Source organism: Triticum urartu, chromosome 1A, assembly GCF_056163025.1.
Source record: "Triticum urartu cultivar PI428250 chromosome 1A, HENAU_Tu73, whole genome shotgun sequence".
Lineage (NCBI taxonomy): Eukaryota > Viridiplantae > Streptophyta > Magnoliopsida > Poales > Poaceae > Triticum > Triticum urartu.
In genome coordinates, this window is record NC_141873.1 from 415,847,477 (window position 1) to 415,859,685 (window position 12,209).

Here is a 12,209-nt window from a genome sequence, read left to right on the forward strand (position 1 = left end):
GCTGGTGTAGTCGATACACATGCACCAGGTCTTGTTCTTCTTCAGGACGGGGACTGGGTTGGCCAGCCACTCGGGGTGAAACACTTCCATGATGAAGTCGGCCGCCAAAAGCTTGGCGACTTCTTCACCGATGGGCCTTCTCTTCTCTTCGGAAAATCCTCGCAAGGGTTGACGGACTGGCTTGGCGTCCTTGCAGACGTGGAGTTTGTCCTCGGTGTACTTCCTCAGGATACTCGGCATGTCCTTTGGGGTCCATGTGAAAATATCCTGATTCTCAGAGAGGAAGTCGACGATCTCGCCTTCCTATTTGCTGTCGAGGCGGGTGCCCACGACAACGTACTTGTTGCAGCTGGATTCTTCTGGGTTCAGCTTCACTTTCTTGGTATCCTTGGAGGGCTTGAACGAGGCCTCGGCGGCCGGGTCCTTGGCCGGGACGGGTGCGGCCGACGCTTCTTGGGCCAAGGCGACGATCCTGTCGAGCTGGCGCCGCTCCTCGGCTACGACCAGCGACTCGGCCAGCTTGGCGACGTCTCGGGCGCACTCTATGGACTTGCGGTAGTCGCCGGTGATGGTGATGAGGCCCTTCGGACCCAGCAGCTTTATCTTCAGGTAGGCGTAGTGGGGAACCGCCATGAACTTGGCGAGCACGGGCCGGCCCAGCAGCGCATGATATGCGCTAGATAGGTCCACCACCTCGAACCAGAACGGCTCGTGTCCGAAGTGGCTACTGTCGCCGAACAGGACGTCAAGCCGGATCCGGACGATCGGGGAGCAGGAGAGGCGGGGAACGATGCCGTGGAAGACCGTCCAGGTCGGCTCCACGTCCTTGGCCTCAAGGGCGAGCTTGGTCATGGTGTCACGGTAGAGGATGTTGATGCTACTGCCGCCGTCGATGAGAACCCGGGAAAACTTGCACATGTGCCGAGGCGCGACGATGGTGGGATCAAGGACGAGGGCGTAACCACCCGGGTTCGGCATGATGGCCGGGTGGTTCTCCCGAGTCCAGGTGACCGGGCGCTACGACCAGTGCATGTATTCTGTCTTGGCCGGGATGACGGTGTTCACCTCCTGTCGAAGGAGGCGCTTGCTGCATTTGTCGTCGCCGAGGCTGGTGAAGATGATGTAGGTTGCGTTCTGGGTAGGGTAGGCATCATCGCACATCGCATCGCTGGCTGGGGGCGGTGGTGGAGCCGTAGGCGGCTGCCCCGCTCCTGGAACCGGGGCCGGAGGAGGCGGGACGTTGCCCCTCATGATGCGCTTGGTGATGGCGCACTGCCGAAGCGTGTGTGTGTGGATGGCCTCGCGCCGTTGTGCTGCTTGCAAGGAGTGTCGAGCATCTCCTCAAAACTCATGGCGGGTTGCGACGTCGTCTTGCCGGTCTGCCGGCGCTTGGCGGCCGGGTCGGCCGCGGGCGCCTGCTCGGTGGCCACAATGAGCCGGTTGTCGTAGCGCTGGGCCGGCTGATCGGCCATGCGCTTGTTGTTCTGCTGGTTGTGTTGTTGCCGGCTGCCTTTGCCAGCCGGCTTCGGAGGGGGAACCGGTTTTGATCTGCCGGCTTCGTCCAGTGCCACCTGGATCTTCATGGCAGAGTCGATGTTGGCGTACTTGTCCACCGTCACCATGAGTGCGGCCATGGTGGTCGGCTCGGAGCGCAAGAGCTTGTGCTAGAGGAGGGTGCCGTCCCGGCACCCGTTGACGAAGTATTGGATTGCTTGGACTTTGTGGACGCCCTCACAGCTGTTCCGGAGCTCGGTCCAGCATGCGATGTACTCACGGCCGGCCTCCGCCGGCCCCTGCACGCACATGGAGAGCTGACTGGGGCGGCCGGGTTGCTTGTACTGTAGCGACCAGACCTCAAACGGTCCGACCTCTGTGCTTCAGTGTCATCCCTGGATCAGTAATGCTGACATGCACAGTACTTGAAGGATTTATAACAGAGTAGCAATCACACACTTATTACATCAAATGTCTCAAAAGAGAACTTATTACAAATAATATGGCTTAAGGCCATCTAATAACGATAACAACGGAAGGCTTGGAAGATAAGTGAGTCCATCAACTCCAACGACATCACTGAGTATAGAACCACGACCTAAGGCTCCTTACTCGTCGTCTGAAAAGTCTGCAACATGAACGTTGCAGCCCGAAAACGGGTCAGCGCATGGAATATGCTGGCAATGTAACACATAGAGAGTAGTGAACAGAAATAGGCTATACTACATGCGTATGTGGCTGGTGGAAAGCTCTCTGGTTATAGTTTTGCGTAAAGCCAATTTTTCCCTACTGCAAAAGGAATAAATTTTGTTTAACTATCATGGTAGTTGTTAAACATTGAGAGTGTAGACACCCTCTCAATCCCAATTAAACATCATCATTAAAACCCAACAAAATTAATTAAAGTCACATGATGAGATTCACATGATAATCCAAGTACTAGATACTCAAAACGTCCATAACCGGGGACACGGCTAATCATGATTAGTTTATACACTCTGCAGAGGTTTGCGCACTTTTCCCCACAAGACTCCATCTCCTCCGTTGGTATTCTCGCACTACATGGTGTTTGAGAAACGGATGACCGAGACATAGTCTTTCAGAAGCGCTAGCACCTTACGATCGGGTAGACCGTTACACCTACTTTCCCCTACATCTGCTAGTCTACCACTGTAAGAGTTCGCACGACTTAATCAACTATGCTAGAGCCCACATGGTGTTTGAGAAACGGATGACCGAGACATAGTCTTTCAGAAGCGCTAGCACCTTACGATTGGGTAGACCGTTACACCTACTTTCCCCTACATCTGCTAGTCTACCACTGTAAGAGTTCGCACGACTTAATCAACTATGCTAGAGCCCATAGTAGCTTGTGGCTGGACACGGAAGTTTCTAGTATGAATAATCTCATGATCCCTTTGAGCCTGGGTGGCAGTACATAAAGAAAACAGGCAATCACTAGAATATCCAGGTGCCTCAATCCACCCGGATGTGTATTTAAGTTGCCACCTTAAGTTGAACCATTAATTAACATTCTCACATCTCTCATGGATACACTCAAACCCAATCCACGTCTACAAGCATAGCATGGCATAAGCAAACGTAGAAGTAACTCCTAGGTTTCGACAATAAAGCAGGTAATAGGTGCTACCTCACCTACTTCCCAACCCACAATTTATTCAGATCCTAACCATGCAATTGTTTGAGGATTGATCTAATGCAATAACACTAGGTAGTAAGAGGTATGATCAAAGTGTTACTTGCCTTGCTGATGATCCGCGAAACCTAGAGATTCGAAGTAGCAAGCGGTGCACTCCGGGTACTCTAACGCAAACAAACAAACAAACAAACAAACAAGCATACAATAAGTACTCATCTAAAGCATGGGTAAAACTCAAATAAGAGATCTAACTAGAAATTTCAACTTAAGAACTCTGGTTTGCAAAAAGAAACAAATCGAACGAAACTCTAGGCTAAACGGAAAGAGGGTTTCAAGACGAAACTCTAGGCGCTTGAATCGCCTGATTCCGATAAACGAGCGAAAAGTTATACTAAAACGAAAATCGGATCAGAAATCACGATCAGAAATAATCGCGGAAAATCCGAGGAAAAGAGAAAACTGACGAACAGATTAACGAACGAACGTTCGTTATCTGAAACTAAACAGTGAACTCATCCTTTAAAACGAACGAACGAGCGAACGCTCGCTAAATAAAAGAACCGATAAAACTGATCTAACAAAATAAATAAAACAAAACCTAGGGTTTTAAAAAAATCGAATCGGTTTTCTTCGAAAAACTGGCGGCGAACGGCGCGGCTACCTCGTCGGCGTGCGGCAGGCTGTGGGAGGCGGGGCGGGTCGAGGTGGCGGGGTGAGGCGGTGGCAGCGGGGTATTTATGAGAGGGGGGTGGCGCGGCTTGGGGAAGGTGGCGCCGGGTCGGAGTCGGCCTTGGGAGGCGTGCCCCGGCCGGACACGGCTGCGGCGGCGGTGCGGTCTCCCTTGGGGAGGCGGCGGCGGGCGTGGGCCTGGCCTGGCTCGGCTGGGCCTTCGGCCCAGTCGGGCGCGCGGTACTTTTTTTTAACAAATTCCGCCGAAACTAAGAAAAATTCTAGAAAATAAAATAAAATTCTAAAAATGCCAAAATAAATTTTCACCGCCTAAATAAAATATTTAGAACGAGATGAACATTTTCTTGGCCCTAAAATGCAGTTTTGAAAAACGTGCAATTTTTCCTAAATTCAAATAAACTAGCCAAAAACTCCAAAGTAAAAATCTTATTTGATTTTTTTATTAAATCTTCAATATTTCTTTATTTTGGGAAAGTCATTTTATTCCCTCTCTCATATTTGTATAATAGAAATAATTGAAGAAAAAATAAATAAATCAAATGATCCTATTTTCAAAATTTGAGAAAACTCAAATATGAAAATAACGAAATCCCCAACTCTCTTCGTTGGTCCTTGAGTTGCGTGGAATTTCTGGATCAGGCCAAAAGCATATAAAATATGATATGCAGTGATGATCTAATGTATAACATTCCAAATTGAAAATATGGGATGTTACAAACCTACCCCCCTTAAGATGAATCTCGCCGTCGAGATTCGGGTTGGCTAGAAAATAGGTGAGGGTGGTCCTTCAGCAGATCTTCCTCTCGCTCCCAGGTGGCTTCATCCTCGGTGTGGTGGCTCCACTGAACCTTGCAAAACTTGATAACCTTGCTGCGGGTGACTTGGTTGGCATACTCAAGAATCTTAACTGGTTTCTCCTCATAGGTCAAATCACTATCCAACTGAATCGCTTCTAGCGGCACCGTATCTCTCAGCGGTATATCCGCCATCTCTGCGTGGCACTTCTTCAACTAGGAAACGTGGAACACGTCGTGAACTCCTGACAATCCCTTAGGCAATTCCAACTTATAAGCCACTTCTCCCATGCATTCCAAAACTTTGTATGGTCCCACAAAACCTGGCGCTAACTTTCCCTTAACTCCAAAGCGCTTAACTCCTCGAAGTGGAGATACACGAAGATAAACTCTATCTCCGGCTTCGTAAACTATCTCCTTGCGTTTAGAATCTGCATAGATCTTCTGCCTAGACTGGGCTACCTTGATCCTATCGCGAGTCAACTTCACCTTCTATTCAGACTCCTTAATCAAATCTGGTCCAAACAACTGGCGGTCTCCAACTTCGTCCCACGATAATGGTGTTCTGCACCTTCTTCCGTACAAGGCTTCAAAAGGGGCCATCTTCAAACTGGATTGATAACTATTGTTGTAACAGAACTCCGCATATGGCAAGTTGTCATCCCAACTAGATCCATAATCTAGCGCACAAGCTCTCAGCATAACCTCCAAAATCTTATTGACTCTCTCGGTCTGTCCATCAGTCTGCGGATGAAAAGATGTACTGAACTCTAGCCTGGTACCCAAGGTTTCGTGCAACTGATTCCGGAACTTTGAGGTAAACTAGGTTCCTCTATCTGATACAATGCTTCTCGGAACTCCATGCAGACAAACGATCCTGGTCATGTATATCTTTGCCAACTTAGCACTGGTGTAATTGGTCTTCACTGGGATGAAATGAGCTACCTTCGTCAAGCGATCGACTACAACCCATATCGAGTCATAGCCTGAATGGGTCCTGGGTAATCGCGTGATAAAATCCATGCCTAGTTTATCCCACTTCCATTCGGGTATCAGCAATGGCTGTAGCAATCCTGCTGGCTTCTGATGCTCTGCCTTTACTCTCTGACATACATCACAAACTGCTACATACTCCGCAATATCCTTCTTCATTCCGGTCCACTAGAAAGTGTCTTTCAAATCCAAATACATCTTGGTATTTCCTTGGTGAATCGAGTACGGCGAATCATGGGCCTGTTGCAAAATTAGCTTCCTGATCTCCGGGTCATTAGGCACATAAACACGGTCCTCAAACCATAAGGTATCGTGTTCATCCTCATGAAATCCTTTAACTTTTCCCTTGCTCATCTTCTCCTTTATGGTGGCAATCTCCTGGTCGGTCTTCTGAGCTTCTCTAATCTTATCCATCAAAGTAGACTGAATCTCCAATGCTGCTACATAGCCTCTCAGAACTATCTCCAAACATATCTCACGAAGATCCTCGGCTAACTCCTTTGGTAACTCTCCGGTCATTAGTGTGTTGACATGGCTCTTGCGGCTCAATGCGTCAGCTACTACGTTAGCCTTTCCGGGATGATAATGTAATCTCATATCATAATCCTTGATGAGCTCCAACCATCTCCTTTGCCTGAGATTCAACTCCTTCTGCGTGAAGATGTACTTCAAACTCTTGTGATCCATGTACACCTCATAATGGTTTCCGATGAGAAAATGTCTCCACGTCTTTGAAGCGTGCACTACGGCTGCTAACTCCAAGTCGTGTGTAGCATAATTCAACTCATGGGGCTTAAGCTGTCATGAGGCATATGAAACAACTCTTCACTCCTGCATAAGCACTGCTCCAAGTCCTCGACGTGAAGCGTCGCAATATACTTCATAATCCTTGTGTTGATCTGGCAGAATCAACACTGGCGATGTAACCAAACGTTTCTTCAACTCTTGGAAACTGGCCTCACATTCCTCAGTCCATTTGAACTTGGTATCCTTCTTCAACAACTCCATCATAGGTTTTGCAATCTTCGAGAAATTTTCAATGAACCTCCGGTAGTATCCTGCGAGTCCAAGAAAACTCCGGATCTCTCCAACTGTTGTTCGGGCTTCCCAATTTGTCACAGTGACAACCTTGGCGGGATCTACAACTATTCCTTCTCCGGATATAACATGTCCGAGGAATCCAACTTCCTTCAACCAAAACTCACATTTGCTGAACTTGGCGTATAACTGATGTTCTCTGAGCTTACCAAGTACCAAACGCAAATGTTCTTTATGTTCTACTTCATTCTTCGTGTAAACCAGAATATCATCAATGAATACTACAACAAACTTATCCAAAAACTCCATAAACACTTTGTTCATCATGTTCATAAAATAGGCAGGTGCGTTAGTCAGACCAAATGACATAACGGTATACTCATACAGCCCGTACCTTGTGGTAAAAGCTCTCTTAGGTATGTCCTTCTCTCGGATCTTCAACTGGTGGTATCCTGATCACAAATCGATCTTGGAAAATACCTTAGCTCCTTGCAATTGGTCAAACAAATCATTAATCATTGGCAGTGGGTACTTATTCTTAATCGTCACTTCATTCAATCCTCGATAATCAACAACCATCCTTAATGATCCATCCTTCTTTTCCACTAGAAGTACTGGTGATCCCCAAGGTGACGAACTCAAGCGAATATATCCCTTATCCAGTAACTCTTCAATCCGCTTCTTAATCTCCTCCAAATCCTTTGCAGGCATTCTCTCTTTGATATTGGTCATGTGCCTGGCAAAAGCTCAATTAAAAACTCAATGTCTCTATCCGGTGGCACGCTTGGCAATTCTTCTGGAAGTACATCCGGAAAATCCTTTACCACCGGTACCTCCTCCTGTACAACTCCTGATAAGGAATTTACTTGAGTCCTATTCGGCACATGTCGTGATACATACTTGATCCTTCTTCCCTCTGGGGTGGTAAGCAAAATTGACTTACTAGCGCAATCGATGTTTCCTCCATACATCGATAGCCAATCCATACCCAGAATTACATCCAAACCTTGCGATTCCAAAATAATTAAATCTGAGGGAAACACATGCCTACCTATCCTCAATGACACTTGAAAACATCCTTTACTGGCCATATACTCCGCTCCTGGTGAGCTTACTAACATAGGTGTTCTAAGAACCTTGGTGGGCAGTTTATACTTATCCACGAATCCCCTTGATATGTATGAATGCGATGCACCCGTATCAAAAAGAACGATTGCAGTAAATGACTTAACTGAAAACTTACCGATTACTGCATCTAGCTGGGCTTCAACCTCCTCCACGTTAACGTGGTTCACCTGTCCCCTGTTGAAAGGGTTCGGCTTCTTCCCAGAGCTTCCATTTCCATTTCCACTCTGAGCTTCAGGACATTCATTGGCATAATGTCCGGTCTTCTGACACTTATAACAAGTGACTTGGCTTAGGTCTCTCTTGGCTGGGGTTGATGGGTTGGTACAATTCTGACCGTTGCTCCCCCCATTCCCATTACCATTCTTGGGGCCATTATGATTATGCGAACTCCCTCCTCCATGTGTATGCTGAACCTCCCGATTTCGGGGTAAAACGTGGCTTCTGCTGAGCTCCCGAATTGTATTTCCCTTGTCCATACTTACTCTTGCGATTCTCAATCTGTTGCTGCTTCCCTTCTATCACAAGAGCATGATCTACCAAATCCTGGTAGTTGTTAAAAGTTGCTACCATCAACTGCATGCTCAACTCATCATTCAGTCCTTCTAGAAACTTCTCCTGCTTAGCTGCATCCGTAGCAATGTCATCCGGGGCATAACGTGCTAACTTACTAAAGTCATCCACATATTGGCCAACTGTCCATCCTCCTTGGCACAAGTTGCGAAACTCACGCTTCTTCATGGCCATAGCTCCTGCTGAAACATGGGCCGTATGGAAAGCCTGCTGAAATTGGTCCCATGTCACCGTGGCTATAGGGTAAGTGACAGTGTAATTCTCCCACCATGATGCTTTTGGTCCATCCAACTGATGTGCGGCAAAATGCACCTTCTCAGCGTCAGTACATCCTGTAGTGGTTAACTCCCTTCCAATCTTGTGGAGCCAATCATCTGCTACTATAGGCTCGATGCTACTGGAGAACACCGGCAGATTCAGTCTAAGGAAACGGGTTGAGTGATCAACAGGTGGTGGTGGTGGTGGGTTATTGTTGTTGTTGTTCCCCTGATTCTGATTCTAGACTAGCAACTGCGTCAACGCATTCTGCTGCTGGATCAACTGAGTGAGCTCCGGCGGAAATGCAAATCCATCGTCATGTCTCGGAGGCATCTGAGGGTTTAGAAAAAATGAGAATTAAGAATAGGTTGAGGTATAGAGAGAAAACACTACCCATATGCACATGAGGCAATTGCAAACAAAATCACTTCATTCAAATCAAACAAGGGCATATAATCGATCTAGAACTATTGCAAAAGTGCTCGGACTACTCTATTTACATGGTGGAATTCTACTACTGTTATGGTGGTCTACTAGAAATATTCCTCGGTTGCAGACTCCATGATATCTGCTCCAGCTTCATCTTCAAAGTCATCATCGCTCAGGTCAGAGTCGGTGCCGTCGATGATGATGTAGTCTTCTGGATGAATCTCCTTGGGTTCTTCGTCTTCTTCTACTGGTGTGGGGTCTCCCATGAATATTCCGATCTTCTTAATCAGATCGTCATTCTTCCCCACTAGTACGACGATTTCCTCCTCATAATATTCACGTGTAGCCTTGAGTTCTTCCTCCACCTCCATGATTCTTGTCATCGCCTTCTTCAGATCTATCCTGCCTGCGCACATCTGGTTCTCCTGACGTCGAATGTGCTGGTTTAACTCCTGGATAAAAGATGCGATTGATCTATCCTTCCTGGTGCTGATCATCTCCCATTTCTCATCTCGGCGCCCACAAATCTGGTAGATAGTATCCTTGAGATCATTGCGGTAAACTTCTCCAATACGTCCCATGGTGATGTGGGCTGCCATGCTCTTTCCTAGACTCCAGGTTGGTGCATCAAAGGAAAACTCTATGGGCTCGGTGACTGGCACGAACGTCCTTCCTGGAAATTGAACTTGAATCATCCAACGCTCCTCTTCGGGTAAAGTGGCGTTGTAGGTCCCGGTGAAGCTTGGTACTCCGATGTTTAGGTACTTAGTGACTTCCTTCAGGTGGCGCCCAAAGGGTGTATCTTCATCCGGTTGCGTGAACTTGTTCCTTGCATTCGCCATCCTAAAAGAGTAGAAAAGATGAGAAGTCAGAAATGAGAAGAGAGTGGTGATCTAGGTCTTTATCTAAGTGGTCGTGTCCTATAGTCAGTGTGTGCTCTGATACCATCTTGTAGCGACCAGACCTCAAACGGTCCGACCTCTGTGCTTTAGTGTCATCCCTAGATCAGTAATGCTGACACGCACAGTACTTGAAGGATTTATAACAAAGTAGCAATCACACACTTATTACATCGAATGTCTCAAAAGAGAACTTATTACAAATAATATGGCTTAAGGCCATCTAATAACCATAACAGCGGAATGCTTGGAAGATAAGTGAGTCCATCAACTCCAACGGCATCACTGAGTATAGAACCACGACCTAAGGCTCCTTACTCGTCGTCTAAAAAGTCTGCAACATGAACGTTGCAGCCCGAAAACGGGTCAGCACATGGAATATGTTGGCAATGTAACACATGCATATGTGGCTAGTGGAAAGCTCTATGGTTACAGTTTTGCGTAAAGCCAATTTTTCCCTACTGCAAAAGGAATAAATTATATTTAACTATCATGGTAGTTGTTAAACATTGAGAGTGTAGACACCCTCTCAATCCCAATTAAACATCATCATTAAAACCCAACAAAATTAATTAAAGTCACATGATGAGATTCACATGATAATCCAAGTACTAGATACTCAAGACGTCCATAACTGGGGACACGGCTAATCATGATTAGTTTATACACTCTGCAGAGGTTTGCGCACTTTTCCCCACAAGACTCGATCTCTTCCGTTGGTATTCTCGCACTACATGGTGTTTGAGAAACGGATGACCGAGACATAGTATTTCAGAAGCGCTAGCACCTTAAGATCGGGTAGACCATTACACCTACTTTCCCCTACATCTGCTAGTCTACCACTTTAAGAGTTCACACAACTTAATCAACTATGCTAGAGCCCATGGTAGCTTGTGGCTGCACACAGAAGTTTCTAGTATGAATAATCTCATGATCCCTTTAAGCCTGGGTGGCGGTCCATAAAGAAAACAGGCAATCGCTGGAATACCCAGGTGCCTCAATCCACCCAGATGTGTATTTAAGTTACCACCTTAAGTTGAACCATTAATTAACATTCTCACATCTGTCATGGATACACTCAAACCCAATCCACGTCTACAAGCATAGCATGGCATAAGCAAACGTAGAAGTAACTCCCAGGATTTGATAATAAAACAGGTAATTGGTGCTACCTCATCTACTTCCCAACCCACAATTTATTCAGATCCTAACCATGCAATTGTTTGAGGATTGATCTAATGCAATAAAACTGGGTAGTAAGAGGTATGACCAAAGTGTTACTTGCCTTGCTGATGATCCGTGAAACCTAGAGATTCGAAGTAGCAAGCGGCGCACTCTGGGTACTCTAACGCAAACAAACAAACAAACAAGCATACAATAATTACTCATCTAAAGCACAGGTAAAACTCAAATAAGAGATCTAACCAGAAAGTTCAACTTAAGAACTCCGGTTTGCAAAAAGAAACAAATCGAGCGAAACAACGAAAGTCAAACGGCGAAAGAAAACAAGCTTCGATTACTAATCTGGACCTAAGTCAAATTTTACAGAAGCAAAAACTTGTTTGAGTTGGTTAGAACGGAAAGAGGGTTTCGAGACGAAACTCTAGGTGCTTGAATCGCCTGATTCCGATAAACGAGCGAAAAGTTATACTAAAACGAAAATCAGATCAGAAATCGTGATTAGAAATAATCACGGAAAATCCGAGGAAAAGAGAAAACTGACGAACAGATTAATGAATGAACATTCATTATCTGAAACTAAATGGTGAACTCGTCCGTTAAAACGAACGAACAAGCGAACGCTCGCTAAATAAAAGAACCGATAAAACCGATCTAACAAAATAAATAAATAAAATAAACCCTAGGGTTTTCAAAAAAACCGGATCGGTTTTCTTTGGAAAACCGGTGGCGAACGGTGCGGCTACCTCATCGGACTCCGGCGGCTCGGGGCTCTGGCTGGGTGGGGCGGCGTCGGCGGCGGGCGGCGCGGCAAGCGGCGGGCGCGGCAGGCGGCGGCGAGCGGCGCGGCAAGTGGCGGCGTGCGGCGGCTGCGGGAGGCGGGGCGGGTCAAGGTGGCGGGGTGAGGCGGCGGCAGCGGGGTATTTATGAGAGGGGGGTGGCACGGCTTGGGGAAGGGGGCGCCGGGTCGGAGCCGGCCTCGGGAGGCGTGCCCCGGCCGGACTCGGCTGCGGCGGCCGTGCGGTCTCCGGCGGGGAGGCGGTGGCAGGCGCGGGCCTGGCCTGGCTCGGCTGGGCC

General features: G+C 47.2%; 1 protein-coding gene across 1 annotated transcript; it reads right to left on the minus strand.

Annotated features, from left to right (window-relative positions):
* Positions 1–303: 303 nt before the first annotated feature.
* On the minus strand, positions 304–978 carry LOC147991481 (uncharacterized). The gene has a single exon (XM_087538685.1). The coding sequence runs from the start codon at positions 976–978 to the stop codon at positions 304–306; it is 675 nt and encodes a 224-aa protein (XP_087394811.1).
* Between the last annotated feature and the right edge of the window lie 11,231 nt (positions 979–12,209).

Coding starts and splice junctions, on each gene's coding strand:
- LOC147991481 (XM_087538685.1), bottom strand. CDS start 978: ATGCCGAACCCGGGTGGTTACGCCCTCGTCCTTGATCCCACCATCGTC.